This window comes from Arachis hypogaea, chromosome 11 (genome assembly GCF_003086295.3).
Source record: "Arachis hypogaea cultivar Tifrunner chromosome 11, arahy.Tifrunner.gnm2.J5K5, whole genome shotgun sequence".
NCBI lineage: Eukaryota > Viridiplantae > Streptophyta > Magnoliopsida > Fabales > Fabaceae > Arachis > Arachis hypogaea.
Genome location: NC_092046.1, coordinates 9,521,043 through 9,547,841, shown reverse-complemented (window position 1 = coordinate 9,547,841; position 26,799 = coordinate 9,521,043). Strand labels below are relative to the sequence as shown.

General features: G+C 33.8%; 2 protein-coding genes across 3 annotated transcripts; one reads left to right on the top strand and one right to left on the bottom strand.

The window, feature by feature from the left end:
* Positions 1-217: 217 nt before the first annotated feature.
* LOC112720184 (26S rRNA (cytosine-C(5))-methyltransferase NOP2B) lies at positions 218-8,901 on the top strand. 2 transcript variants are annotated; one of them, XM_072206445.1, is made up of 18 exons: positions 218-1,005; positions 1,338-1,632; positions 1,739-1,917; positions 2,049-2,112; positions 2,218-2,351; positions 2,440-2,523; positions 2,630-2,704; positions 2,796-2,867; positions 2,962-3,035; positions 4,019-4,071; positions 4,588-4,697; positions 5,064-5,132; positions 5,229-5,303; positions 7,097-7,189; positions 7,277-7,356; positions 7,431-7,530; positions 8,063-8,358; positions 8,501-8,901. In XM_072206445.1, the coding sequence occupies exons 2-18, from the start codon at positions 1,341-1,343 to the stop codon at positions 8,565-8,567; spliced, it is 1,917 nt and encodes a 638-aa protein (XP_072062546.1). In that variant the 5' UTR covers positions 218-1,005; positions 1,338-1,340; the 3' UTR covers positions 8,568-8,901. The 2 variants fall into 2 exon arrangements, with proteins under 2 accessions (XP_072062546.1, XP_025626817.1); XM_025771032.2 differs by having other exon boundaries at positions 504-1,005; positions 1,204-1,632.
* A 631-nt stretch (positions 8,902-9,532) lies between these two features.
* On the bottom strand, positions 9,533-11,977 carry LOC112720183 (probable serine/threonine-protein kinase WNK11). The gene is made up of 3 exons (XM_025771031.3): positions 11,841-11,977; positions 10,301-10,804; positions 9,533-10,120 (listed from the first exon to the last, which is right to left on the bottom strand). The coding sequence occupies exons 2-3, from the start codon at positions 10,802-10,804 to the stop codon at positions 9,722-9,724; spliced, it is 903 nt and encodes a 300-aa protein (XP_025626816.1). The 5' UTR covers positions 11,841-11,977; the 3' UTR covers positions 9,533-9,721.
* Between the last annotated feature and the right edge of the window lie 14,822 nt (positions 11,978-26,799).

Here is a 26,799-nt window from a genome sequence, read left to right as displayed (position 1 = left end):
AATCTTTTTCAGTTTTTTTAACACTTAACAGAATACAATGTGATCTCTCACCTTTAATTTTATAAGTAGGATAAAAAATAAATAAAAAAAAAATAATAAATGATTAAATTAAATAATGTATACCATCTATTTTTTTTTTTACTAGAAAAAATCTATTAAAAAAAAAAAAAGAGGAGGAAGAGTGAACATTAGTGATGAACTCCTTATGGGACTCTTTTATCTATTTAACTAACTACAAATTTTGTAGGTTTTTCGGCAAGCTTCTACTCCTTACACAGCTAACCGATGAAGACAAACGAAAGGCTTCATCTGCGCCTGCCATGCTCCCGTAACTCATTGGAAAGTGGAAACCGAACAGAATATGATAAATTGTGGAAAGGCATCAAAAATTCAAATAGCAACATTTTTTTCCCTATTGACCATATTCTATTCCGGAAAAATGTAGCGAGTTTCTTTTTTTCCCTTGAAAACCTTTAAAAAAGAGAAAATATCAATTTACCCCCATTTTCACCTAAATATCCTTTCGCCACTCTTTGAAATGGCATCTAGATAATTTCATAGAGCTCAAGCTATGGGAGGTAAGGTAACTGATCATTCTCAGATTCGACGGAAAATAAACCTACTTTTTGCTTCTTCTTTATTTCCAATTATCATATTTGCTAAAGAACAAAAATCGCAGAAATTAAAATTTTCCACACCCCCCTAATATTTGACTTAAATAGATTAATATATTAAATAGATGTATATAAAGTAAAAACAAATAAACACACAACCCTAGCATGTTGAGTCCACTTACCCATTCCCACTAGCAACGACGCACACCCTCACCAGTCACCCCTAAACCCCTCATTCTTGACCTGTTCTCCGGCCTGCCGTCACTTCAGCGTTGCATCCCTTTGTTCTTCTTTGCTGGCTCGGTTCTCTAACTTCTGAGTGCTCTGCTTGTGCTTCTGCTCCAACGCCTCCTTTTAGCGCCTCTGCTCTGCTGCCTCCTCGACTCCGCTGGTATGCTCCACCTCTCCGCCTCTGCTTCCCCCTCCTCTTATTCTCGCTGTTCGTTAAATGCTAATGTTGCTTCTGCTATAAGTGAAATTCTACTATCACTGTGTTACTTTGCAGATGGTTGATCAAATTAGGCTAGCCTTTTAATTTTATTTAAGGCTGCTATGTTCAATTTTACTGATGATATATCCTAATGCATAGGTCTTTTCAAACTACTGCATTCTGTCTTTCTGCTAAACCCTAAACCTTAGCCTAGTTTAATTTTTTTATCGGCGAAGAAGAGAAAACATTCTCAACCTCCGAATCAGAATCTCTGATACACTCTGCATACGTAGATTATGGCTCCGGCAACTGCAACAAAGAAGAAAGTTTCGAAGAAGCAGAGCAATGCAAAGCCACCAAAAGAAGCCATGAAAAAGAAGAGCAAGCTTTTAACCCCCAAGCATGATTCCAGTGCTTCAGAATCCGAATATGAAGAAGAAGAGATTCTGCAGCAGCCACAGAATAAAGATGAAGCACCTGGTGACTTTGACGTTGATTCGGGTTCTGAATCGGAGCTATCTTCCGATAGTGATGGTGATGATCCCTTAGTTGATGATTTCCTCCAAGGATCTGATGACGAAGCCGAAGGTGTTAGTTTATTTGCGTTTGCGTTTTTTGTTGTTTATGTCTTGTTTTTAAACTTTTTTTTCCTTTTGGTTTGTTGTTTGTTATTTGTTTGTTGTTTGTTACGCAGAGAAAGACTCCGCTTCTGATTCAGGTTCGGGTTTGGATGTTGACTCGGATGACTATGACATTGAAGAGAAGTCAAGAATCATTGATGAGGAAAGGAAGAAGGAAGAAGAAGATGCCGAGGCTGAAATGCAACTCAACATCAAAGAGGAGTCTGATGAGTTTAGATTACCAACCCAAGAGGTTGGTTTGTTGGTTTCTTTATTATTATTATTTGAAATTTTATTGATCCCTTGGCAGTTATGCTTAGCTTTCTAAATTAATTGGTGGTAGTTCTGGTCAAAGTAGTTATTTTAGTTCTTTGGTACTTTTAGGAACTTGAGGAGGAGAATCTACGTCCGCCTGATCTTTCCAATCTACAGAGGAGGATTAAAGAGAGTGAGTTGACTTCCATTGGACTATGCTTGACTGTCTTCATGATTCATTCAATGCGCTACCTTGTTTGGTTAGTGTTGTGATTGTGTTGGATGTTTGTTTTCCTAGTTGTTCGTGTTCTTTCAAATTTTAAGGCCTTGAAGCAAGAAGGGTCAACGAGGAAGGATTATGTTGAACAGCTTAAGAAAGATATATGTTCATACTATGGCTACAATGAGTTTCTAATTGGTGCTTTAGTGGAGGTTGGGACGAATTTCTATATTATTCTTAGACAATACTGCTGCATTTGTGAAGGGTTAGCATGAGAAATTATAATTTTGTTTTTCTCAGATGTTTCCCGCTGTTGAACTTATGGAACTAATTGAAGCCTTTGAAAAGCCCAGGCCCATTTGTCTGAGGACTAACACTTTGAAGGTAACATATTCACTCCCAATGTTCTATGTTTAAATGTTATTATTGAATTATCCATGTTTCTTATTGATTGAGTTTATGTATTTTTTGTGCTCCTCTGTACAATCAGACGCGCAGACGGGATTTGGCAGATGTTTTAATAAATAGAGGAGTAAATCTAGATCCTTTAAGCAAGTGGTCAAAGGTATGAATTCTTGTTTTAATTTATGACTTAATGTTTCTCGTACTCCTCTTTTGGTGAAGAAAATACAAGTAACAATCTAAATTTATGACAGGTTGGACTTGTTGTGTATGATTCTCAAGTACCAATTGGTGCCACTCCGGAGTATATGGCTGGTTTCTACATGGTGCGTAGTTTTCCTATTACCATTTTCCCTTTTTGCGTTTAATTTACCATTGCATGATGTGCATACTTAGGTCAAGTTATTAAATTGTTTGCAGCTTCAAAGTGCAAGCTCTTTTCTACCTGTGATGGCCTTAGCTCCTCAAGAGAAGGAAAGGGTTGTTGATATGGCGTAAGTAATAATTATTGGTGTACACATTATATAAAATCTTTGTATGAAAAATGTTAGTAGGGTACTATATTGACAACTTACATTAATTCTGAAACTTGTGCAAATGTTTCAACCACATGTTCTTAGACAAATAGAGCTGAAATGAAAGACATGGTTTATTTCCGATTTGTATATTCATTGTTTTACCTTTATTTGTTATAACATAAAATTCCAAAGCGGAAATTGCATTGATGTGATTGTTGTGCAAATATACACATGATGAACATCTATCTCCAAGTACAGAAATACTTATGTTAGCTCAAATTTTCACTCTATTTACATTATGTCAGACAAAATGGAGGAAACAAAAAAAATTTTGGTAATGCCATACATTTCTAAATTTTAAACTGTACAATTGAAAGCATATCTGTGTTGCAATGATATATCTTTGCCTCAATTGTTGACTTTGTTTTGGATCCTCATTGTTGTTATTTCTCAGTATGAAGAATTGAAGATGACACTTATCTGTTGTTATGGTCCTATTGCTATATTCTGTCTTAAGAATGAGCAACTAGGACCAGGAAAATTCTTATGGATGCCTTAGAATTGCTATGTGCCACTTTTAATAGCTAAATTACAAGATTGAGTGCTTTACCTATAGCTATATTTATACATATTGATTTACACATTTTTCCAATTGAATAATCAGCTACTAGGAAAAACAAACCTGTCAAAGTTCAATAATCAAATCTGTAATAGACGAATAATCGAGCTTGTTTATAGTAGTATAATATTTTTTTATGAGATGCCAAATACATGTTTCTATATGCAGCGGCTGATTAGTGGTGAACATGTAGCATGATTGTATTTTCAAATAGATTTTTGAAAAATGATATACTTGAAAGCCTGAATATAAGCACTTCTTGATTTCAATAGCAATGCATAACCCACTTTGCTTGCAATACTTATGTGATAATTCTGAAGCCAGTTTATGCTCTATGCAGGGCTGCACCTGGAGGTAAAACGACTTATGTCGCTGCTCTTATGAAGAATACAGGTGTCTATTAAAAATCATGAATATTTTTTGTAGTTTTCTAATTCCTGTGCATTTTGGGCTGTGTAATTTTTTTTTTGGCATTAAACAAGTAACTTGTTTCTTCATGTATTGGTATTTTCTCTATGTGTGTTAAACCTAGTTGGGATGATCTGACTATTTGCAATATTAAGTAATGACCAAGAAAGAGGAACCATATATTTTTAGAAAATTTAAAGTGGTTGAGTTGCTTATGCTCCACTAAGGCTGCTATTTGCCGGCTCATTAAGCATTAGAGAACTTACTGCATCGATAATGAACTTCCCTAACAAGTTGACACTAAACATCATGAGGTGTTAATTTGTTGAATGTTTATGCATGTATGTATGCTCTTTCCGTTGTTTTTGAGTTGGTATCCCTTAGTTTGTTTTATCTAGTAATTTGAATAACTGAATAAAATTGACCATGCTTGTATTATGTTAGATCCTCTAATTTCTGGTTTCAAATTATTTTTTGGTCATAATATTTTTTTTATTACAGGAATTGTTTTTGCAAATGAAATGAAGGTACCGCGGCTTAAGTCACTTACTGCAAACTTGCACCGAATGGGTGTGTCAAACACTGTAGTCTGCAATTACGATGGAAGAGAGGTTAGCATCTTCTCTCTAATCAATTATTGTTTATAATTTCTTACCAAAAGATTTTGAAGTTTGATGTCTTCACTGCTACTAAATTGTCTTGTTTGGTTTTGCATTTTTTTTTTATACTGCATCTGGCTTGTGTGATGGCATGCATAATTTAGTATTTTGGAAAATATTGTATATTGGCTATGGAGTTTTGTTCAATATAAAGCAATACGTACTTTCTGTTATAGTTGTTGCTGTTCATTTTCCTTTTATCGTAGATGTCTGTCTTGATCAAACTCTTCCAAAGAGGAGAATGAATGATTTCATGTATAATCATCATTTCAACCATGCATGCTAACATCTATTCTGCATTTCTATTGTTTATTTCAGCTTCCAAAGGTGTTGGGTGTCAATGCTGTTGACAGAGTATTATTGGATGCTCCTTGCAGTGGAACTGGGGTAAGAAGCTGGGGATTTATTTAAGTGATTTCTTCGTGTGCTTGTCTTTTTTCCTCTAGAAACTAGAAATGGAATTGGAATATTTTCTGCCGACAGGTTATATCCAAGGATGAATCGGTTAAAACCTCCAAAAGCTTGGAAGACATACAGAAATGCGCGCATCTGCAGAAGGTAACTTTTCTTCTTTACCCCTTTCCCCTTCTTCGTCTTCCTCTTTTTCAGAGGGAAAGGGATGAAAAGAAGGTTTTGAAGAATAAAATGGAGGTTTAATTATTCTGTTAGTCCTTGTAGTTTCACCAAATTTTCAATTAGATCCCTATACTTTTTATCTTTTCAATTGAGTCCCTCAACTATTTATTTATTTTTCAATTAGGTCTCCCTTGACAGCAAACGTTAAAAAACATTAAGAAAGAATAAATTTACTATTATACCTATCCTTTACACTTTAAATCTCTCATACTCAGTAGAGATCTAACCAAGGATCTAACCAATTCTGTTATTTCCAAAATGTGAACCTTATTTTCTAGAATTTTCAACGATGAATTATTCATTGTTTTATCAGAGTGTGACTGAGATAGCAATTGCTGAGAGATTGTTTGTAACAGGTGCTCTTGATGAATTAAAGCTTTGCTTCAGTTATAGTTGTCAACAATAATTAACTCAGAATAAAAACAACAACAATCCACCCATGTTAACAACAATAAACAATCCAAAAAATTAACTCAAAAAACAATTAACTCAGAAAAACAAGAATCAACAATCAAGAAAAAACAATAATTAGCTCACAAAAATAAAACTGAAGAAGCAGTGGAGGGATGGAGGTTTATCGGCGGTGAGAAGGAGTGAGCTTGGAGATAGAGAGCTTGAACAGAGAGAGACGTCGAGGAGAGGACGAACATCAATGATGCAGGAAGAGAACCGCGATGCAGCGCCGGCAAAAAAATAACTAGCGCGAGCAGCAGGGAAGGAGAAGTCCGCAACAGATCTGAGGCGCGCCGATAAGAGTCAAAAGTGAATGAAACTGATTAGTCAATGTATGGCATGCTAATATGGGTGAGGGTGGGTTTAGGGTTTTCTAAAAGAAGAACGATGAAGAGGGTCGAGGACCTTCCGCAGGTGACGACGGCACCCACAGTTTGTCTCCGTGGGCGACGACAGCGCCCTCTACCCGAGGAGAAGAGTTTGGCAATGAGTTTGAAGTGGGATGGTGGCTGGGTTCGGTGATGAGTTCAGTGCACAAAGTGACAATGGAGGGAGTGAAGGAAACGAGTTGTGTCTGAGTGGGAGATCGGTGAGAAGGAGGCTAATTTTGTCTTTATGAAGAAAGAAGGGGAGAGACAATTAAGGATTAAGAAAAAAATTAGGGTATCTTCTTTTTCAGAACGGAATATTCTGTTAAATCAAATGTTTTTGTCTCGGTAGGGATTTAATTAAAAATAAATAAATGGTTCAGGGACCCAATTGAAAAGAAAAAAAGTATAGGGAGCTAATTGAAAATTTGACGAAATTATAGGGACTAACAAAGTAATTAAACCTAAGATGGACTTCACATTACACCTCAAAATTCAGAACACACAAATACCCCCTAAAGATTTTTTTGTTACAGAGATTCATGAATTGTGAATAGTGTGAGAGAAATGGTCTATCCCACATTCTCATTACATCAATAACTAATGTTTTTAACAGTCTTCCTTTTTCTTCACTTTTCTACTTAATTTTGGATTGAAAGATTCAGATGGTGCATGTGTCAAACTGTGATCACTATGAATGATTACTTCTCCCCTATACTTTGAAGTTGATTTTTGTCTTTTGGATAGAAATAGTTGAAATTAAATGAAATAGACTGGCACTATTAAACTTAAAGCGTCAAATATTTCTTCATTTTTGGTCACTATTAAGTAATTCTACACATTGTAATATTATACTTTTTTAATCATTATTGAATAGATTCCTTTGTTTTTTAGGAACTCATTCTTGCTGCCATTGATATGGTGGATGCTAATTCAAAATCTGGGGGATACATTGTTTATTCCACTTGTTCGATCATGGTTGCCGAGGTTAGTTTTTCATTTGCAAATAGTAACTTTCTGTGCTAGTGTTTCCTGTTCTATATATTTCTGAAAGTTCTCTTGGTAAATCTTCAGAATGAAGCAGTTATTGACTATGCACTCAAGAAGAGGGATGTTAAGCTGGTTCCCTGTGGACTTGACTTTGGGCGCCCAGGGTAATGATTATGTTCCTTATCTCTGTAGGTTTGACTATAAAAAATTGTGTTTTGTGACCTTTGCTTTCCATCAGATTCATAAGATTCAGGGAGCAACGGTTTCACCCTTCTTTAGAAAAGACAAGGCGGTTCTATCCTCATGTACACAATATGGATGGGTTCTTTGTTGCAAAGGTATATAGGTTGTTGCTATCTTTAGAAATTGCTTTAAAGTCCATTTACACATCCAACAAATTGTATTTGTACAAATCTTTCTGCCATAAAATTGTCGGGCATTTTGGTGTTACAAAATTGCAGAAAGTTTATAGATTGATGATATCCTTGGCACATTATACAATATGTTGACAAATTGTGGAGTTCTTACTATTAATAAAAATTGTTGATTATTTATGCTTGTTTAATTTGATTGGTGAATATTTTGATTGATACTTAAATGCTTGTTTATGTTTTTTCTAGAATCAGTTGACCATGGAACTTATTGAGTTGAACATTTTTAAAATAATATTTGTACTTTAATTTTAAACTTTACCTATGGGAGTGTGGAGCTGCTGTTGTTAAAATGTACAATTCTTTTTCTCACCTTACTTCATTTCCAACCATTTGTTGTGCTAAATTAAGATTAAAAATTAGATACAGACATGCATTTATTCCCTTGAGCTTTGTTATGTCGTGTGTTTTTTATTTTCTCTAAATATGCATCTTGCAGTTGAAAAAAATGAGCAGCAGAAAGCCAGGTTCAAAACCATCAGAACCATCTGAAAAGGAGGAAGAACAATCCAAGCTTGAGAAGGAAGAAGTGGAGGATGAGAAGCCGAGTAATGATGATGTTAGAGAAAATGGCAAAGAATCTTCTGAATCTAAATCCAAAAAGACAAAGAAAAGGAAGTTTCCATCTAAACCAATTAACGGCATAAAAGAAAATGGGAAAGTAACTTCTGGATCTGGACTGATAAAGAGGCAGAAAAGGAAATTTCCGTCTAAGGAGGAAATTTCAAATTCAAGGTTAAAAGTTTTCTCCATGCTTGATTTCTCTCTTCCTTCCATATCAATCCTACTAATATAGCTGTATCTTGAATATGAATGCGACACTTTAGTAATATGATTGTCTTCCGCTGGAATCCTAAGCTTTTGGTGATGCCTGCAGGGAGGAGAAGAGACGCGCGTTGAGAGAAAACAAGCGCAAAACCGGTAAGCGACAGAGCCAAAAATGAGGAATGACCATTGGCATCAAACTGACTCACACTTAATGAAATGGAAGAGCTGTAGTGATTGCCTGCTATAAAAAGTCTGTCCTGGAATCAGTTCTATGCGGTAATCACACAGTGCAATTTTGTTTGGTTTTAGTTATTTAAGGTAGCATCTAAACATAGCTAGAAACCAGAAAAGAAATGTGTACCTTTTTGAATTAATCTTGAGATTTGATTCTAAATACTGTCATCATATCCATTGTACTGTGCTAGTTATCCTTTTTAAGACACTAGCCAAATGTTATAATATTGATAATGTTTTCATAGTTATACCTTTAATTTATGTGTTGGCGATCAAGTATTTTGTTGTTAGTGTTCCCCTTGGTGGGGTGTGTGAGGAACTTTCTCAAAATTAGGATTTATTTGATGTATAGAGAAGAAAGAATTGATTTGATTTAGAAATTTCATGAATTTGTTTAACTGTTTTATTTGTTTAGAATCATTTTTTCCACAACATATGCTTAAGTTTCTCAACTTACTCTATTTTTTCTCTTATTTAAATTTTTCGTGATGAAATAAAAATTTTGTATGAATGAATTAAAACTCATTTGGAAATTCTCTAAAATTTTTTAAATTTAAATTAATTTTTTATTCGCCCACCATATCAATTTTGTTTGCTAATTTGTAGTGATGAATGAATTAAACGCTAATTTTTCTGTTAATGGTACTAAGTACGTCAAACTCATAATCGCCAATAAATCTCCAGAATGGGCATTTTTATTTAGATTAAGAAATTAGGTTAGAAATAAAAAAAAAGTTTTAGAAACTAATTACATTTCAGTTATCTTTATTAATTTTCTCTTAAGTCGCTTTTATTTTCTATTTTCTTTATTATTCAAAAATAATATTTCCAAGAAGACCTAATGTTAACACCTAAAGTCCTAAACACATTATCTCTTAAACTCAAATCACAGTGTAGCACTACCATATTAGCCAAACATCATTCTAATTGTATAACTAAATATAGATAAGTTTTATCATGTGATTTTCTACAACAAAAAAAGAAAAGAAAAAAAAGATAATGCAATTAAGAAGTATTTCCTGAAAATAACATGCGAATATGAATTCCAAACTCAAATAAGACACACAATAGACTAACTGCTAAACTGTGTAGTCGATCACACCATAACAAGAACTTTGAAATCTGAGTCTTCAGAATTAAGGTCATGAAAGAAAGGATCCTTGAGAAGCTGAGCAGCAGAAGGTCTTGCCCTTGGCTTAGCAATGCACCTCTCAATGAATGCCTTAACTTGTGCATCCTTAATCTTGTTCAGTGACCGAGGCCTCACACCTGAACACACTTTCTTGTACACCTTCACAACATTGTCACACTCACTATATGGAATCTCTATTGTCACCATTTCTAACACACACATCCCAAATGAGTATATGTCCACCGTTTCCGTGTACTTCTCCTCGTATAACTCCGGCGCCATGAATTCCGGCGTCCCAAGAACCGAATGCGCCGAGTGGCTCCTCCCCACAATTGTTGCCAACCCCAAGTCACCAATCTTAACCTGATTCATACACATTACAGCAAAAATATTAAAATTTTTACACTACAATTTTCTATCTCTTGTAAAAATATTAAAATAATATCTAAAAGAGAGACTATTTATTAGACTTGCGAATTGACATGATAATAGTGTCAATCAAAACGTGAGTAGTAATATTTTTAGCGTTTTTGAATAACATACCTGGCCAGTATTTCCATTGACAAAGACATTACTGCAGTTGAGGTCTCTATGGATGATGCAAGGATGATGAGTATGCAAATAATTCAAACCTTCAAGAATCTGCTTAGACCATTTCTTGAGAGCCTTCAAGGAAACATGTTTGTGCCTCCTCCTGTATTCCCTCAGATTGCCACTGCTACATACCTCAGTGATGAAATTGAGTGTGTTGTTCATGTCATCCTCCCAGAAGGCAAAAAGCGAAATGATATGTTCATTGGAAATGCTTTTGAGCAATGTGACTTCAGAGTAAAGCCTATCCACCATGGAAGGATCATCATCACTCAAGTTCCCAAGCTTCACTTGGTTCCAAGCCACTTCTCTTCCCTCTTCTTTATCAAATGCTCTGTACACAATTTTGGAAGCACCGCTTATTCCTAGTGTCTCACTGTATCTGCCATATCTTCCAGTTGGATCAACTTCAACAAATGGTTCTTTGTCTGAGGGACCGGTGTTTATAATTGGCATCTACGACCAAAACATATTATATTATGAATCAAAATTAGAACTAATAACATCCATAAGGAAATAAAAATGTTATATATACAAACATTTTTGTATAAATATATGTGTTGTTTAATTCATTTTATAGGAGTGGTTGATTTGGCAACTTATTTTTAGTGTGACGTAGCATGATTGTAAAAAAATAGAAAAAGTGTAGGGTACCAACATATTATCTGCCAACTTATTGTCAATAATAATTAATTATTATATTTTAAATACATATATAAAGAGACACATTCAAAAAATATATCTATAAAGACATTCTATTAAACACAATCATAAAAAAGACATTTTTATTAGACACATCCATAAAGACACTTCTATTAAACACAGTTATAAATAAGAGTTGGTAGAAGTTGGCAGAAATGTTGTTGGTAACGTAGCAGAATTGAAAAAAATAATATAGTATAAGAAATTGACAAGAGAATGAGACTAATATGATTTAAGTATGTACCAAAACAGAAGTTCCTATTTTGATGATAATTAAGAAAATAATTTAATGATAGCGTGGAAATAAAAAATGATCTGTAATATCAAATTGAATCAAGATAAAATCATTACATGATGTGTCTATACTATTTAAATAAAATTTTAATATATCCTAACAAAAACATTGTTGAAACAAATTTAAGTGATATGCCAACGAGTTATAATTCAAAGACATAATTTCTTCATACTCACTTATGAAGTCGCGTGATGATAAAAAAAAAAAAACAAATTTAAGTGATATTGTATAAATATATGTTTTGATATGCTTTTAATATCTTCCACATCATGATAAATATCCTAAAACGATACTTGCATTCATACTTCATGAACATTAACAATCAATTGTTCTCGGTAATACTAGAAAAAAAATCCGTCCAAACTTATTTATTATAATATACATTAAATAAAATAAAAAATAATAAATTTTAGCGATTTTTGACTAAAAAATTTTGTTTTTCGAAATTTTTTGTATAGAATATAATGCAGAATAAAACAAGATAATGATCTTTACCGGGAGGAGAAAACAATTGCTTCCTCTGAAGAAACAGAGAAGCCTAAGAAGCCGCTACTGAATCATGAGACACAAATCAAGGAAAAGGGGCACCTATATATCTGTATAAATCAAAGGGTGGGTTAAAACAGTAATTTACTTAGATTCGAAAGTTTAACGGTTTTATAAAGGGTGGTTATCAGTTGTCACACTCAATATTTATTGTTGCACTTTTTGTAGCTTTGGTTTTGATATTTTCACAATGTCCTTAGAAAAAGTTGTTTCAAAATTCAAATTTGTTATCAATGAAAAAAGTATTGTTCACAATAATCTTTAAAAGATTGTGTCAATTTGATAACTGAATAATTCAACGTCCCAATTTAATTTTTGAAAGGTATCAATATGAGTTAAATTAGTATTTCTGTTAATTTATGTATCACTATTAATTTATGATATGTGATATTTAAGATTAATTTTTTTTATTATGACATTGAGAGGAGAAAATGATAGAGGCATGAGTTGAGAAGTGAGTTTCACAAAAATATTGAATAAAAATAAATTAGACCATCCAATTTGTATGTTTTAAACTTTTTTAAATTTATTGAATTAAAATTGGAGGGTTCAATTTCAGTACCTTAACTTAAATGATTTTCACATTTAAAATTAACACTTCAACAACTTACAACATAAAAAAACATCACTATAAATTTAATATCAAAAATAAAAATAAATCTTTAACGGTCATATATTAATAAAAAATTAAGAGAATAACACTATTCTTCTAAAAATCACTAAACCCAGAATCATATACAAATTAAAAAGTAAATTACAGTAAGTTACTACGATTTACGTTTTATGAAATAAACAAGGAAGAGTCATTGCAATTTAATTGAAATAGAAGAAAAAGACATCATTAAAACTACTCATCATAGAGCATAAACACACGCACACACGTGAATGGCAGCTATGGAAGTACCTCCTCCTCCATTACACCTAGCCATATTTCCATGGTTTGCCATGGCATATTACACCCCATTTCTTCACTACTCAAACAAACGGATTAGTAGAAAACTAGTCAGCAAATAAGTTCGGTTCAAGACAAAAATAGTTTGTTAACGAACCAATAAAAAATCGACAAATTAGTTGAACCGCCTTATATTTTAACGGTTAACCAATAACATGATGAATATTATTGTTACGGCCTGGCCCAAACCCCTTACAGTTCGGCCGACCCGAGCGCTACCCGACCCGGACACGCGCCCCGCAACCAATCCGGACACGCGTCCCGGACAGCTCATGCACGGCTGTGGAATAATGTCACTGAGAAAGTGGGCCTGTCCTCATTGGGCCCACCTCTGACAGTATATAAGGGGAAGGTTTACTCTTCCCCCAAGGTACGTCATATATCACATCATCGCCTGCACATTACTGACAAGAGCGTCGGAGTGTCTTTGCAGGTGGCACCCTCCTTCACACGAAGTACTCGAGACCTCGCACACACCAGCCCGACAGTCCACGACCTGACGAGCCCCTACCACTTCCCGAAAATTCAAACCCGAATTATCCGGTAACCGACTTACCAAACAATTATCAATTTAATTGAATCACAATAAATTATGATGAATATTATCCATATCAAGTTTTATCAATAAAATTAAACATCAATAAGTATGTAATTGAAAAATGTTTATGTATAGAGTAAAGACCCACTTTAATTTTATTCTATTTTTGTAAAAGATAAGGGCATTCCTTATAAAATAAAATATTTTGGTCCCCTGACAATATTATTTTGATACGATATGAATTCTCGTTAAAAAAAAATTCATCAAATAGTAACAAAAATTAATTTTTTAAAAGTTTTATTTGTAACAGTGGGATCTTAACTCTCACAAAATTCATTCAAATAATAGGACCAATTATTACTTTTACTATTACTATTTTTCTCTTCATCATTATAATTTTATCTCTATTATTTCTACTATACAACACTATTATTATTTGACCTCCTTTACTATTATCACTAGTAACATCAATATTAACACTATTAACATTATCATTTTCTTTTCATTTTGTATGTGATGCTATATTTTTTATTTAAAAAATTTTTATACTGTAATTACTTTTTCTTCTTATGACATCATTTGTGACAATAGTTCTTCTCCATTTAACTACTAGCGATAAATTTTTTTTTTTTAAATAATAAACTTATTAATAGTTTCTGGAGTTTAAAACCCACTGATTATAAATAGAACACTTCAAAATTAATTTACATTACTATTTGATGGATTTCTTTTACGGAGATTTCATATTATCTCAAAATAATAATGTTAAAGGTTGAAGTTTCTTTTTTTTTCTTTTTTTTTATAAGAAAACACATTGTCTTTCGTAAAAACTGACCGAGATTATATTAGGCCTTTACTTTGATGTATATATATTTGAACAAATATATTAGGTTGATTTTCAAGTATATAAAATATAGATCAAACAAGCGGCGTGGACCACCCCATCCCCTTTTTCGTGAAGTGGTTTACAAGGTCTGAGACTCTAGGTCTTCGAATGTATTCAAAAGCCTGACTACTGTGAAAAGAGATGTTCAAAAATTTAATTCAGAAATTTTTTGCAACATCTTTGTTACAAAAAGGGAGCTAGAGCAGAATATTAACAGAGTCCAAATTTTTTTGGAGTCTTATGATGACCCTCGTTTGAGGGAAGTTTGAGGGAAGAAGAAAAACGACTTCAATAAGAGCTAAATTCTATCATCTTAAGAGAGGAGATTTACTGATACCAAAAATCTAGGAAAAAATTGGTCAAGTTTAGAGGCAGAAATACAAGCTTCTTTCACCTCCAAACCATTGTCAGAAGGAAAAGAAATAAGATCCACAACCTTATGTTAGAAGATGGAACTTGGTCAAATAATAAGATTTTCCTAAAAGAGGAAGCTAATAATCTTTTTCAAAGATGTTTTTGTTCTAGAGAGGAAGTGGATTTCGGCAGTCTTGACAGGGTTCTCCTGCTGCAGCTTAGTCAAGAGGCCTGCAAATTTCTCTCTGAACCAGCTTCGATTGAGGAGGTGAGGAAGACTGTTATGGAGATAAACTCTTTCAAAGCACCTGGACCAGATGGCTTCCAAGCTATTTTCTTTAAGGATTACTGGGACGTAGTTGAAAAGGATGTTTGAAAAATTGTGTATAAAACTTTTGCAGGAGAAGTATTAGAAGATTTTTTTTTGAGACCCTTATTGTTCTAATCCCGAAAGTGGACAGGCCGACGGTCATAAAAGAATTTAGGCCTATAAATCTATGTAATGTCATATACAAAATTTTAACTAAGGTCCTTGTTAATCGTTTCTGCCCTTTCTTATGGAGGTAATTGGTCCCCTTCAAGTGATTTTTAATTTTATGTGCAAGACCAAGTTCAAGAAAGGCAGTATTGCTTTCAAAATTGACTTAGAGAAGACATATGATAGGGTGGATTGGAGATTTCTCCCATATACTCTTATAGATTTTGTCTTTTCTTAGAACATAACTAGCCTGATCATGAAGTGCGTATGCTCTTTTTCTCTTTTAATCCTATAGAATGGTGAGAGATTACAGAACTTTGATCCTCATAGAGAACTGAGGCAAGGTGACCCTCTGTCTACTTACCTTTTCTTTATGTGTATGGAACAATTGGCGTGCCTTATCTCTCATTATGTTTCTAATGGATTTTGGGTCCCTATTGCCATCTCCAAAAGGGGACATAGGATTTCACATCTTATGTTTGTTGACGATTTTTTTCTTTTCTGCAAAGCAACAAGGTCGTAGATTGTAATGGTCATGCAGGTTCTTGATCTCTTTACAGAGGTCTCTGGATTAAAAGTTAATCTGGCTAAGTCTAAGGCTCAATACTCTAAGAATATTACACAGTGGAGGAAGGAGGTCTTGTCAAGAGTTTCTCAGGTTCACTTAACTCAGAACCTGGGCAGATATTTGGGGGTGAACATTGACCATGATAGAGCGGCAAAAAAGATGGTGCAGGAGGTTATTGATAAGGTCCAAGGGAGGTTAGATAGCTAGAAAGGTAGGCTGCTTAACAAGGCAGGAAGGTTATGTTTGGTTAAGTCAGTGTTGACTTTCGTTCCAGTGTATAATATGTAAGTGACCTTCTTTCCCTCTTATGCTTGTGAAAAAATTGATTTGATGATACAGCAATTCTTTTGGAAGGGTCAGATTGATGGGAGGGAACTACCCTTGTGAATTAGACTAAGGTTGTGGCTCCGAGAAAATATGGAGGCCTAGGGGTGAGAGACTCTAGGTGTGTTAACATTGCCCTTATGAAAAAGTTTGTTTGGCAACTTCTTCACTACAAAAAGAAACTATGGGTACAACTCCTAACTAACAAGTATCTGTCAGCTGGAAAAGGTTTTGTGGATATTATTGGGAATTTTTATGTTTGGAAAAGTGTGATAAAGGCGTTCAATAGCTTGAAAGAGGGCTTTGCATGATGCTATGGTACTTCGGATCAATCCTTGTGGTTTGACCAATGATTTTCTTTAGGTAAGTTTGCGGACTTAATTCCTTATGTTCATATAACTGACCTCCACCTTTCTCTTGATGACATTATTTGCAATGGTCGATGGGATCTTAGTAAGCTCTATTCTCCTCTTCCTCATCACATCCATTCATCCCTGATTGAGTTGCCTGCTCCTGGTAACATTCATTATGGCCCAGGGTGGGTTTGGGCTGCTGCCTCAACAAAGGAGTACTCTTCTAGAAGTGGATATATTTGACTGGTGAAAAGAAAATTTCAATGGGATGAAAGTGAAGCCTGTAATTGGTTATGGAAGACTTTCATCTCGAAGAAGATCAAGTTCTTGTTCTGGCTTTCTCTTCACAATGCTGTCCTTATTGACGCATTCCGATTCAAGCGCAAATTAACATCCAGTGATATTTGTAAGAGGCGTGGTGTCCATTCTGAATTAATTCTGTACTTTTTTAGAGATTGCGATAGGGGCAAAACAGTTTGGAATATCCTCGACCCTATGTTCATTGAGACTAGAGGATCATCCGATTTATCTCCTTGGCTCAAACAGGGCATATCGAGTAAGGACTGCCTCTTCGCATCAAGAATATGGTGGATATGGAGGCATCGATGTCATGAGGTTTTTAACTCGGATGAAGCTTGATCCGATAAGAAAGTGGCGATGCTAGCTAGAAATATGAGTTTTAATCTTAGAAACCTTCATTGCAATCAATTTATCTATTCAGATATTGAGCGAAAATTTAAGTGAGAACCTCCACCCAACGACACTTTCAAGGTCTACCGTGATGCTAGTATTTTTTAGGGAGTCTAGCGAGCTGATTTTGGTTGTGTTTTGAGGGATGATAGAGGGAGATAGGTGCTAGGCCGTTCATGTGCTCTTTCTTTCTGGTCTATTTATCGTTGTGAGCTATTGGCATCTTGGCAGAGACTAATGTTAGCCTGAAAATTTGATTGCATGTGTGTTATTTGTGAGACAAACTCGCTTGATGCTTATCTTATGTTAAGTAACATAACCAACCATAAAATAAATGAGGATCAGAAGCGAACAGTGTCGCTAATTGGTATAAGAGATTATTGGTTCTAGCTAGTTTGGCTTAGCTTGTGTTTTGTTTCTTTGTCTTTTAATCTTTTTAGTTAACCCAAAAAAAAAAGAAAAAAACCTCGTGTGTGTATGTACTGTAAAACATTAATTATAAAAGATGTGGATCCTTACCTAGTTTAGTTCATAGCCCGGTCTATCACGTGAACCTAGGTTCCATGCATGGAATCAAAGGACATAGATACAAGAAAAAACATGTGAATATGAACAAGTTGGCTTCTGCAATTAAGCATGCATATATGTGCAATATGTAATGTAACAAAAAAACATATAAATATGTGGAACATGTGAAATCCTTGCCATTGGTGGTTTCAGCACACGGCTTTCCCTATTGGCTATTGCTAATACTCATCTTTTCATGAGAACAATGGTATAAGCAAGCTTCAGAGTTTGAGTTTTTGTTGCTATTATTTATGATAAAAAAATATCTCGCCTGAAAATTGTTTTGGGGTAATTCATGTGAAGATTAGGTCACATGTTGACATATTGAATTATTTAGTATCTTTTCAATGCCTTTTCCACCAAATGTTTTTGTGTGTGTAAGAATAATGTGACTTTGTGTCCTTTCTGCTTTGAAATTTCAATCTCAAAGGAAAATGCGTATTCCTTATCGGTTGTTGGTTACATTGATTATTCGTTTGTGTTAGGGTCATTCATCATGTAGTATATCATGCATGTAACTCTCAGATTGATTTCTAACGATTTTTTTTTTTCAGAAGTATAAATTTAATCCTTCCTATGAGCTAAAGTGACTAACATAAAAACTTTTCTAAAAGTCTAGTTAATATTCATTTTGATCTTTAAAATTGAGGTTTGGCCTCTATTTTTGTATAGTTATTTTTTATTATTCTATAAAATATCAAAAATTTTATACTTATATAAATTTGGATTTTTTATATTTGGCAATTTTTTTTGTTTTGACTCATGTTATATTTGCATGAGATTATAAGATTTTGATTGATACTATACTTTTAATTTATACGTTATTTTATTATATATAATTTAACTATTTTAGTTGAATCACTATTGAAATTCTAAACCATTTTACCAGTAATATAGCAGTTTATTGAACGATTCAATTTTTAGAACCTTAATTACAATGATACTTAATTAAACTTTGTTATTAAAAACACTTATTACCCAAGCATTTCCAGAAACATTATTCTTATGCAAATAGAGGGTGTCTGCGGTGCGATTTATATCGGTTTTGAAGAAAAAATTATTTCGATTTGAAATATATAATTTGTTGTGGTTTATATTAGATCAATTTGATTTTGTTTTTAAATTCAATCTAATTCGATCCAAATTATTGCGATTTAGATTGGAACGATTTATTCTATTTTTGAAAAAAATTAATATATTTTTACTAAAAAATAAAAAAATTTTAGGTTAGTAAAATAAATAAATAATTTTATATTTCATAAACATACTAATAATTTTATATTTTATAAACAGATTAATAAAATAAAAAATACAAAATCAAGTTTATATTAAAATTGAAAGCAACAAAATAATAATAAAATTTACGTTATAATTATTATAAATAATATAATCATTAATCTATGATCAAGTTCTTTTTTGTTAAAATTAAAAGAACACAAACAACAAAATCACTACAAGAAAAGAGAGTTATTTTAACATTTTTTTTAACAGTCATAATTAAGTGTAAAAATTAATATATATTTTTGACAAATATCACAAATATCAAATTCTCTATATTTTCTTGATGAATAATTTGACCGTAGAAAATTACTCTTCAATTTTGACATTTATTTATTTTCAATTTACGTCAATTTTGGCATCACACTGCTCTCAGTTTGGGATTATACTACTCATTCTTTGTCTTCAAAATTATTCTTCAGTTTCAAGATCTCATCTCATTCTTTGTTAAAAATTTTTGTTGAGAATTTTTTATGGTCAATAAGTGTCAAAATAAATAATATTTTTGACGGTTAATAAGTATTACAAAAAATATATTCTCAAATTTTTTTAATAAATTATTTTGACAGCCGATATTTATCAAAATAAGATTTAAACTTTTTTCACCATTACTTATATGTTAAAAATACTATTTTTGATAAAACTTTTATTAACATATTTTTATAGTTAAAATAGTGTCAATATTTATTTTTTTTGACAAATTTTAATTCTTTTTGATATATATAACCCTAAAAAATAATCTATATTGTTGTAGTGGTTTTAATAATAGTAATTTATTTATATATTGCTTATTTATATAATTACTATTAGAAAAAAAGAAAAAGAATAATTTACAAGTAAATATAAGGGTAAAAAACACAGATAAACCAATGGGGGAAACTTGTTACATGAATAAGCCAAACGAAAAAGAGATCCACGAATCAGCCAAACCCTATTTATATACAATTCGAACCTAATTGGTTCGAACCCTATTTACCCATAATTCGAACCTAATAGGTTCGAACTTCAACTTTATAATTCGAACCTAATTGGTTCGAACTACGTTCAATTACGTGCATCAAATAATTCGAACCTAATTGGTTCGAATTATGAGTGATTGTGCTATATAAGGAGTTCGAATCAAGCAGATTCGAATCACTTATCATTTTCCATACGCCACCAAATCCCAGAGAAAACGACTCAGATTCGATCCGAGAAATAGTAGAACCGAAGACTCAGCTGATGGGGGACGATCTTGCAAGGCTGTACCGGTTGGATGGGGTTGCTCATATAGTCGGGGTCATCAACGACGAGGTTAGTACATAGAAAAGTTTCTGCACACGGTTTATTTGAGTTAGTGGTTTTGCATGTGGTTTTAGCGGTTCTATATGTGAGTGGTTTATCGGGGTGGCATTGCAAATGGTTTAGCTTAGAGGTTATTGCATGCGGTTTAGGGGGCGGTTTTTGGTAAGTGGGTTTTTGTAAGTGGTTTTATATGCGCTTCTGTGAATAGTTTATGTAAGTGGTTTATGTTAGGTGGTTTTGTTAGTGGTTTGTTGTAGTGGTATTGCAAATGGTTTAATTTAGTGGTTTTGCATGCGGTTTAGTTGGTGGTTTAGGGTAAGTGGTTTATTGTACGTGGTTTAATAATGTGGTCCATTTAATGCGCAGCCACAGCGATGCATCAGGAGCATGTGGCGGCAACAAGGCATGCCACTCGATGAGCGTTATGTTCCGTACCTGCAGATGGCCGGGTTATACCATCTGGCTAGACTGAACGATAGATGGTTCCGGTTAGACGAGCTCCTTGTCAGCGCCTTCGTCGAGAGGTGGCGTCCTGAGACGCATACCTTCCACATGCCCTTCGGAGAGTGCACGATCACGCTTCAGGACGTGGCATACCAGTTGGGGTTGGCAGTGGACGGGTGTTATGTCAGCGGTTGCCTTACAGACTTCCATCTGTATATCGAGGGTGGACGTCCAGCTTGGGTGTGGTTTGAGGAGTTGCTTGGAGTGATACCTCCTCCGAGCCAGGTTCAGAAGTTCGCAGTAAACTGCACCTGGTTCCAGGAGACTTTCGGACAGTGCCCCGAGGGAGCCGATTAGGACACTGTGCGGCGCTTCGCTCGTGCCTATATCATGATGTTGTTGGCCACTCAGCTGTTTGCCGACAAGTCCGGCAACCGCATTCACATCAGATGGCTTCCGTACGTAGCTAGGATTGAGGAGATGGGTTCTTACAGTTGGGGGTCTGCAGCATTGGCGTGGTTGTACCGGTGCATGTGTCGAGTGGCAAACAGACATGTGGTCAAGCTAGCCGGCCCACTTCAGCTACTTCAGTCCTGGATATTCTGGCGCTTTCCCAGGTTTAGGCCTGCTGGGTATGATACGTCCAGCTGGCCTTTGGCATCGAGGTACGCTAGTCAGGCTTTTCTATTTCAAGTTGTGATAGCTGCTGTGAGTATTACAAATCTGTCATAATTCTGAATAAATGTAACACCCATGTGCCCTGCAGGTGGTCAGGTTACAGCCCTTCCTACAGCCAGAAGGGTCCTCAACTGCAGAGCACGAGACTGGAGATAGACAGGTTACAGGCCAGGGATGTGAGTGTTCTTCCTGTTACTTTTATTTAAATAAGTAGACATCGAATGTTTCTGTATAGCCAGTTGGCGTGACAACATCGGTATTTATTTGTGCAGTTTATCTGGATGCCTTATAGCTCCCCCAAGGTACTTCAGGTTGTGCATCCGGAGGTGTTGGAGCCTCGACACATGGCAGTGTGGCGTTCTGTCACGTCGCTGATATACTTTGCCGTCGTAGAGTGGCATCAGGTAGACAGGGTGCTACCGCAGTTCGGTGGTGTGCAGCCCCTCCCGCGTCCCGCCCTGAACATCGACTTTCTGATGTCGAAGGACGGGAGAGGCGGTGATCGTTGGTTCCCGTCTGCCTTACCGGATTGGCATATTCATTGGGAGACCCGTGCGGACCACGTCCTCCGGTTCGATGTTGTTGCCGATCCTGGACCTTCGCACGCCTATCTAGACTGGTGGAGCCAGCATGGGAAGAGGTTCTTGTCACCCGATATTCATCTGGGGGATCCGAGGGGCATTCCTATTCCTGTCGAGGCGTCACAGAGGGGTCCTGGTCGAGTTCCTGACATGGATCGAGTCGACGACGTCCCTGATAGGCGTCGGGTTGAGAGGAGAGCTCGTGTCAGGACACGACGGAGCCAGCGTCAGTGGAGGTGGCTGGAGCGGGCTATCGACGAGGCTGATGAGGCAGGTAGGGGTGGTCGTCGAGGACGAGGGCGTGGAGGCAGACGGAGGGCACCCGTCGAGGGCCAGGACGGTCGTAAGGCTGGTGGCCTTGGTGGACAGGGGTACGCCACCAGAGATCCTGCTCCCCATGCTGAGGCTGGACTTGGGGAGGTGCCGCTGGGAGATTACTTAGTTGGAGTTCCACCTTACGACCCCACACCTCAGGAGAGTAGGCCATGGGTGAGTCCAGGCAGCACGTTTTCAGACCTACTTGCCGGTGTTGGGTTTGACGGGGATCTTGGATCCCCCTTCTTTGATGACATCAGTGCCATCATGCATGATGATGAGGCTGTCCCTGGGCGGAGTCAGACGACGGGGACACAGGCACCGTTAGATGTCGATCTGAATGAGCCGCCCTCCGTTCCTCTTCCTGAGTATTTCGCTTTGGGTGGTACCCCAGCGTCGGCACATACTGCTGGGTCACATTCAGTTGTCGGGCCGTCCTCATCCCGACCGGTACATGTCCAGCCTAGGACGCCTGCACAGCCAGCCCCGCAGGACGAGGACGAGGACGAGGAGATCGAGGATCAGGAGCCGTTTATCCGGAGAGGTCAGAGGACACGGGTTCCACGTCGTTGCTTCACGGGGTCGCACCTTTTTAGATGATTTATGTGCCTAGTTGTATGTTACCCATGTTCGTCTATGTATTTTGTTACCAGTGTTACTTTGTATCCACCTTTAGATGTATGTCTGTGTTAGAGAGAAAACATTTGTACTTTGCATTTTGATGTTATTTAATTGCCGCATCATGTCTTCATAATGTAACTCGTACACTAATTTATTCTCATGCGTGTTCAGCATACATTTCGTTTAATACTACCTAAACAAAACGTATTCATAAATTCCGATCCCATGCACGTAACATATGCAGCTTCGTTCCTTACTAATTCGAACCATCTAGCTTCAAATTGCATTGAACGTAGTTCGAACCAATTAGGTTCGAATTACTTGAGGGACAAAATCGGTAATAATTCGAACCAATTAGGTTCGAATTATAAAGTTGAAGTTCGAACCTATTAGGTTCGATTTATGGGTAAATAGGGTTCGAACTAATTAGGTTCAAATTGTATATAAATAGGGTTTGGCTGATTCGTGGATCTCTTTTTCATTTGGCTTATTTATGTAACAAATTTCCCCTCTTGGTTTATTTGTGTTTTTTACCCTAAATATAATTTAATCTCACATTAGAATTTGTAATTTCAAGTCACTTATTTATAATTAATAACCTATTCCTTGTAAAATCTTCTAAAATATGTATGAATATTATTGGATTGGTAAAAACGGTGACATGAAAAATTGAAGAGAACAGTTTTATTAATGCATACTTTATGTTTTTTTTATATAACCACAAATAAAGAATTTTTAGAATCATTTTTGTTTTTTTAATATTGCTCTATTTCAAGCACCAATTATTTAGAACATGGTTCAATTGACCATAATGGAAAATAAATAAAAGCCAACAAAATTGATGTTCAACAACATACGAATATTTTTATGATTTTAGATATGAGATTGTTGATTTTTTTTTTTTTTTGAAAAAAATAAAAAAAAAATGATTTAATATTGATTCGATCTTACCCAGTTTATCGTTGTGGTTAATTTATAGATTGTGCTAGACAAATTAAAATACCCAGCTAAGTTAATTAGTTTTTTTACTCTTATATACTTATGTAACAAAGACCGACAATTTTATAATTTATTGCTGTGCGTCTATTTCAAAATTTAGTATCAAAATGTCACTTTTTTTTAAATTAATTATTCAGATGTCATTTTCTATATTATGATAATTAATTATAACTAAAAATAAATAATAAATCTGTTGCCACCTTAATAAAAGAGTACTATTTAAATAATTAATTTAAAAATAATATTTTAAAAATAATTTTTTTAAAAAATAGCACATTAATAAAAGAGCTACAAAAGCCAAAAAAAAGTGAATTAGAATTGATGATAACTTTTTTTTGGACAATAATAAAAAATTAATTTTATATTTATTTTTTTTATAAACCCATAACTATATGAAGCAACATATTAATCTAATGTAGTAAGTCCAACACATAATAAATTATTATAAAATATTATCATACTTGTTTTCTAATGGAGCTGTTATTCTACCTGCAAAAAATGAAAATATTTATAAACTATATTTGTCTACATCAATTCTAAAATTTTAGAATTGTTCAATCCGCCACATGCCATCCTTAAAATATGACACGAATATTTTATAAGTCTAGAAATTTTTTTATTTCTATAACATAGTATTTACCTTTGTTTTATTATGAATAGATATTATTGAGGGCAATTATAAGATACTGATAGTAATTGCGATTTGGCCATGTATGGTGTGAAGTTGGAGAAAACTAGATTTTCTCAATTCTTTTTTCTCATTTGAGGATGTAAAATGTAATTTTTTATTATACATTTTATAGGTAGAACAAAATCAATTATAAAAACAATATGAAAAAAAATAAAAATAAAAACATCATTTATACTATCAATTAAAAAAAAAAAACGAAAATATTCATTCTCAAGTTAGAACAGGGTGGCAGGGAGATGTCAGAGTCAGACGGCATTGGGGAGACGGCCCTTAGAATGAGCGGACTATTAGTAGTCATCACTCATATTTTATAACTAGTTGGAGGTGTGTATTAATGGCCCATCTTGTGCCTCTCCAAAAAGTCAAAAGTCAAAACCCACATCTTGCTTCGAAAACTCGTTAATTCAACTGGGAATAATTGCATGACCAAAAAAAAAAAAAAACTGGGAATAATTGAACATGAACCCTTTTAGTAACGTGGGAAATGAATTTTCTCAATTTTTTTAATAATTGAAAAAATAAAATATAATCTCTCACCATTAATTTTATAAATAAAATTAAAAATAAATATAAAAAAGAACAATAAAAAGTTAGAGATTTAGATATCACACTTTATACTTTTAATTTTTTTAATAATTGAGAATATCCATTCGTAATATTGCGTGTGAATGGTAACATGAAACTCACTCATATTTATTGAGAATCTTTTTTTTAATTTCTTGTCGTTTTGCAACTAACATTAATACATAAATAAATTGATGGTTGAATAAAAGAAATATAGATCCACTGTTTTATTTTTATTTTTTAGATTTTGATTCAATTTTATTATATATTTTTTATTAATACTGACTTAAATTAATATTATAATTGTCAAAATCGAATCGATAATCAAATTAATTAGACTATTAATTTACTAATTTATTGGTTTAACCGATGAGCCATTAGTTAAACAGGTAAAATTGGTTCTATGTAAATAAAAAAATTAAAATTTAAAATACATGTTGTTCTGAGAGTTACCTAAAACTCTAATTTAACCCTGAACGTGAGGTCCAGATTTTTTATAGGACTACGTCTGACTTGATCTCGTTCTGAGGTGTTTCGGTTCGCTATCTGAGTTTTTTGTGAAGAGGTGGAAGGTGATACCTGTAAGAGACTCCGATACTTGAGTTAGCAAGGACTTTAGGTAGGTTTTTAGCATATTAGTTCCCTTTATCTTGTGAGTTTGTTAATATCTCTCTTATAAATGAAGTGAAGAGAATCTTGGGGTAGTTACTTGCTTTAGGCAAGTAAGTTGGGCTTTCTTAGTGGTGCCCGACCTCTTTGAAGAGGTCGGATAGGCGTGATGGCCAATATTTTTTGGGTTGGGTCTTTCACTCTTTAATGGGACTGACTTTAAGTTTTGAATCAGGGTATGAATACATATTTTCACTAATATTTTAAAAATAATCAATTTTCAATAAATTATAATCAACAAGTTATAATTTAGTTATTATTCAATAAGTATATAAAATTTAGTATTTTTTTATTATAAAAATTTTTTAAATTTGTTTTTATATTAAAGTAACTATTTTTTATTTTAATAATTAATTAATTAGTTTATATTTATTATATTATTATATATTATATATATTTATTAAAAAATAATATTAATAAATATCATATAATTATAAAATATTAATTATATTATAATTAATAAAAATATTTGATATTTTGTTTATATATTTTAATAATATTTATATTAATAATTAAGAATAATAAAAAATATTAATTTAAATCTAATTGAGTATAAAATTAAAATAATATTTAAAAAAATTATTATATATTTTTATTATATAATTAATAATTAAATATAAAAGAATAAGTAATAATATCGTTTAGTGGCAAAAAAAGCCTGCAATTGTAAAGAAGATCCAAATTTGAACCACATTTTTCATTAATTGTAAAATTTTTTTTCGAACAGTTTGATTAGATCGATTTTTTATGATTTTTATTGACTTTGATCGGTTCTTATTTTTAAGCGGTCTTAAAATTAGACCAAATCAATTGAGAATTTAATTCACTGATTTTTTAGTCGAATTGGTCGATCCAATCCAATTCTTATGACTATGATTAATATATAACATTTTTCTCTTTTATATAATATTTTTATTATTTAGTTAAGTCAACTACTCTATTTCAAAGAATTTAGCTAATATATGTTATTAAAGCACATAATAAATTTATCACTAGTAAATAATTTTAAATATTTTTATTTAATAAATATAAAATAAATACATGAAAAACTTAAATTTTTTATTTTATAATCTT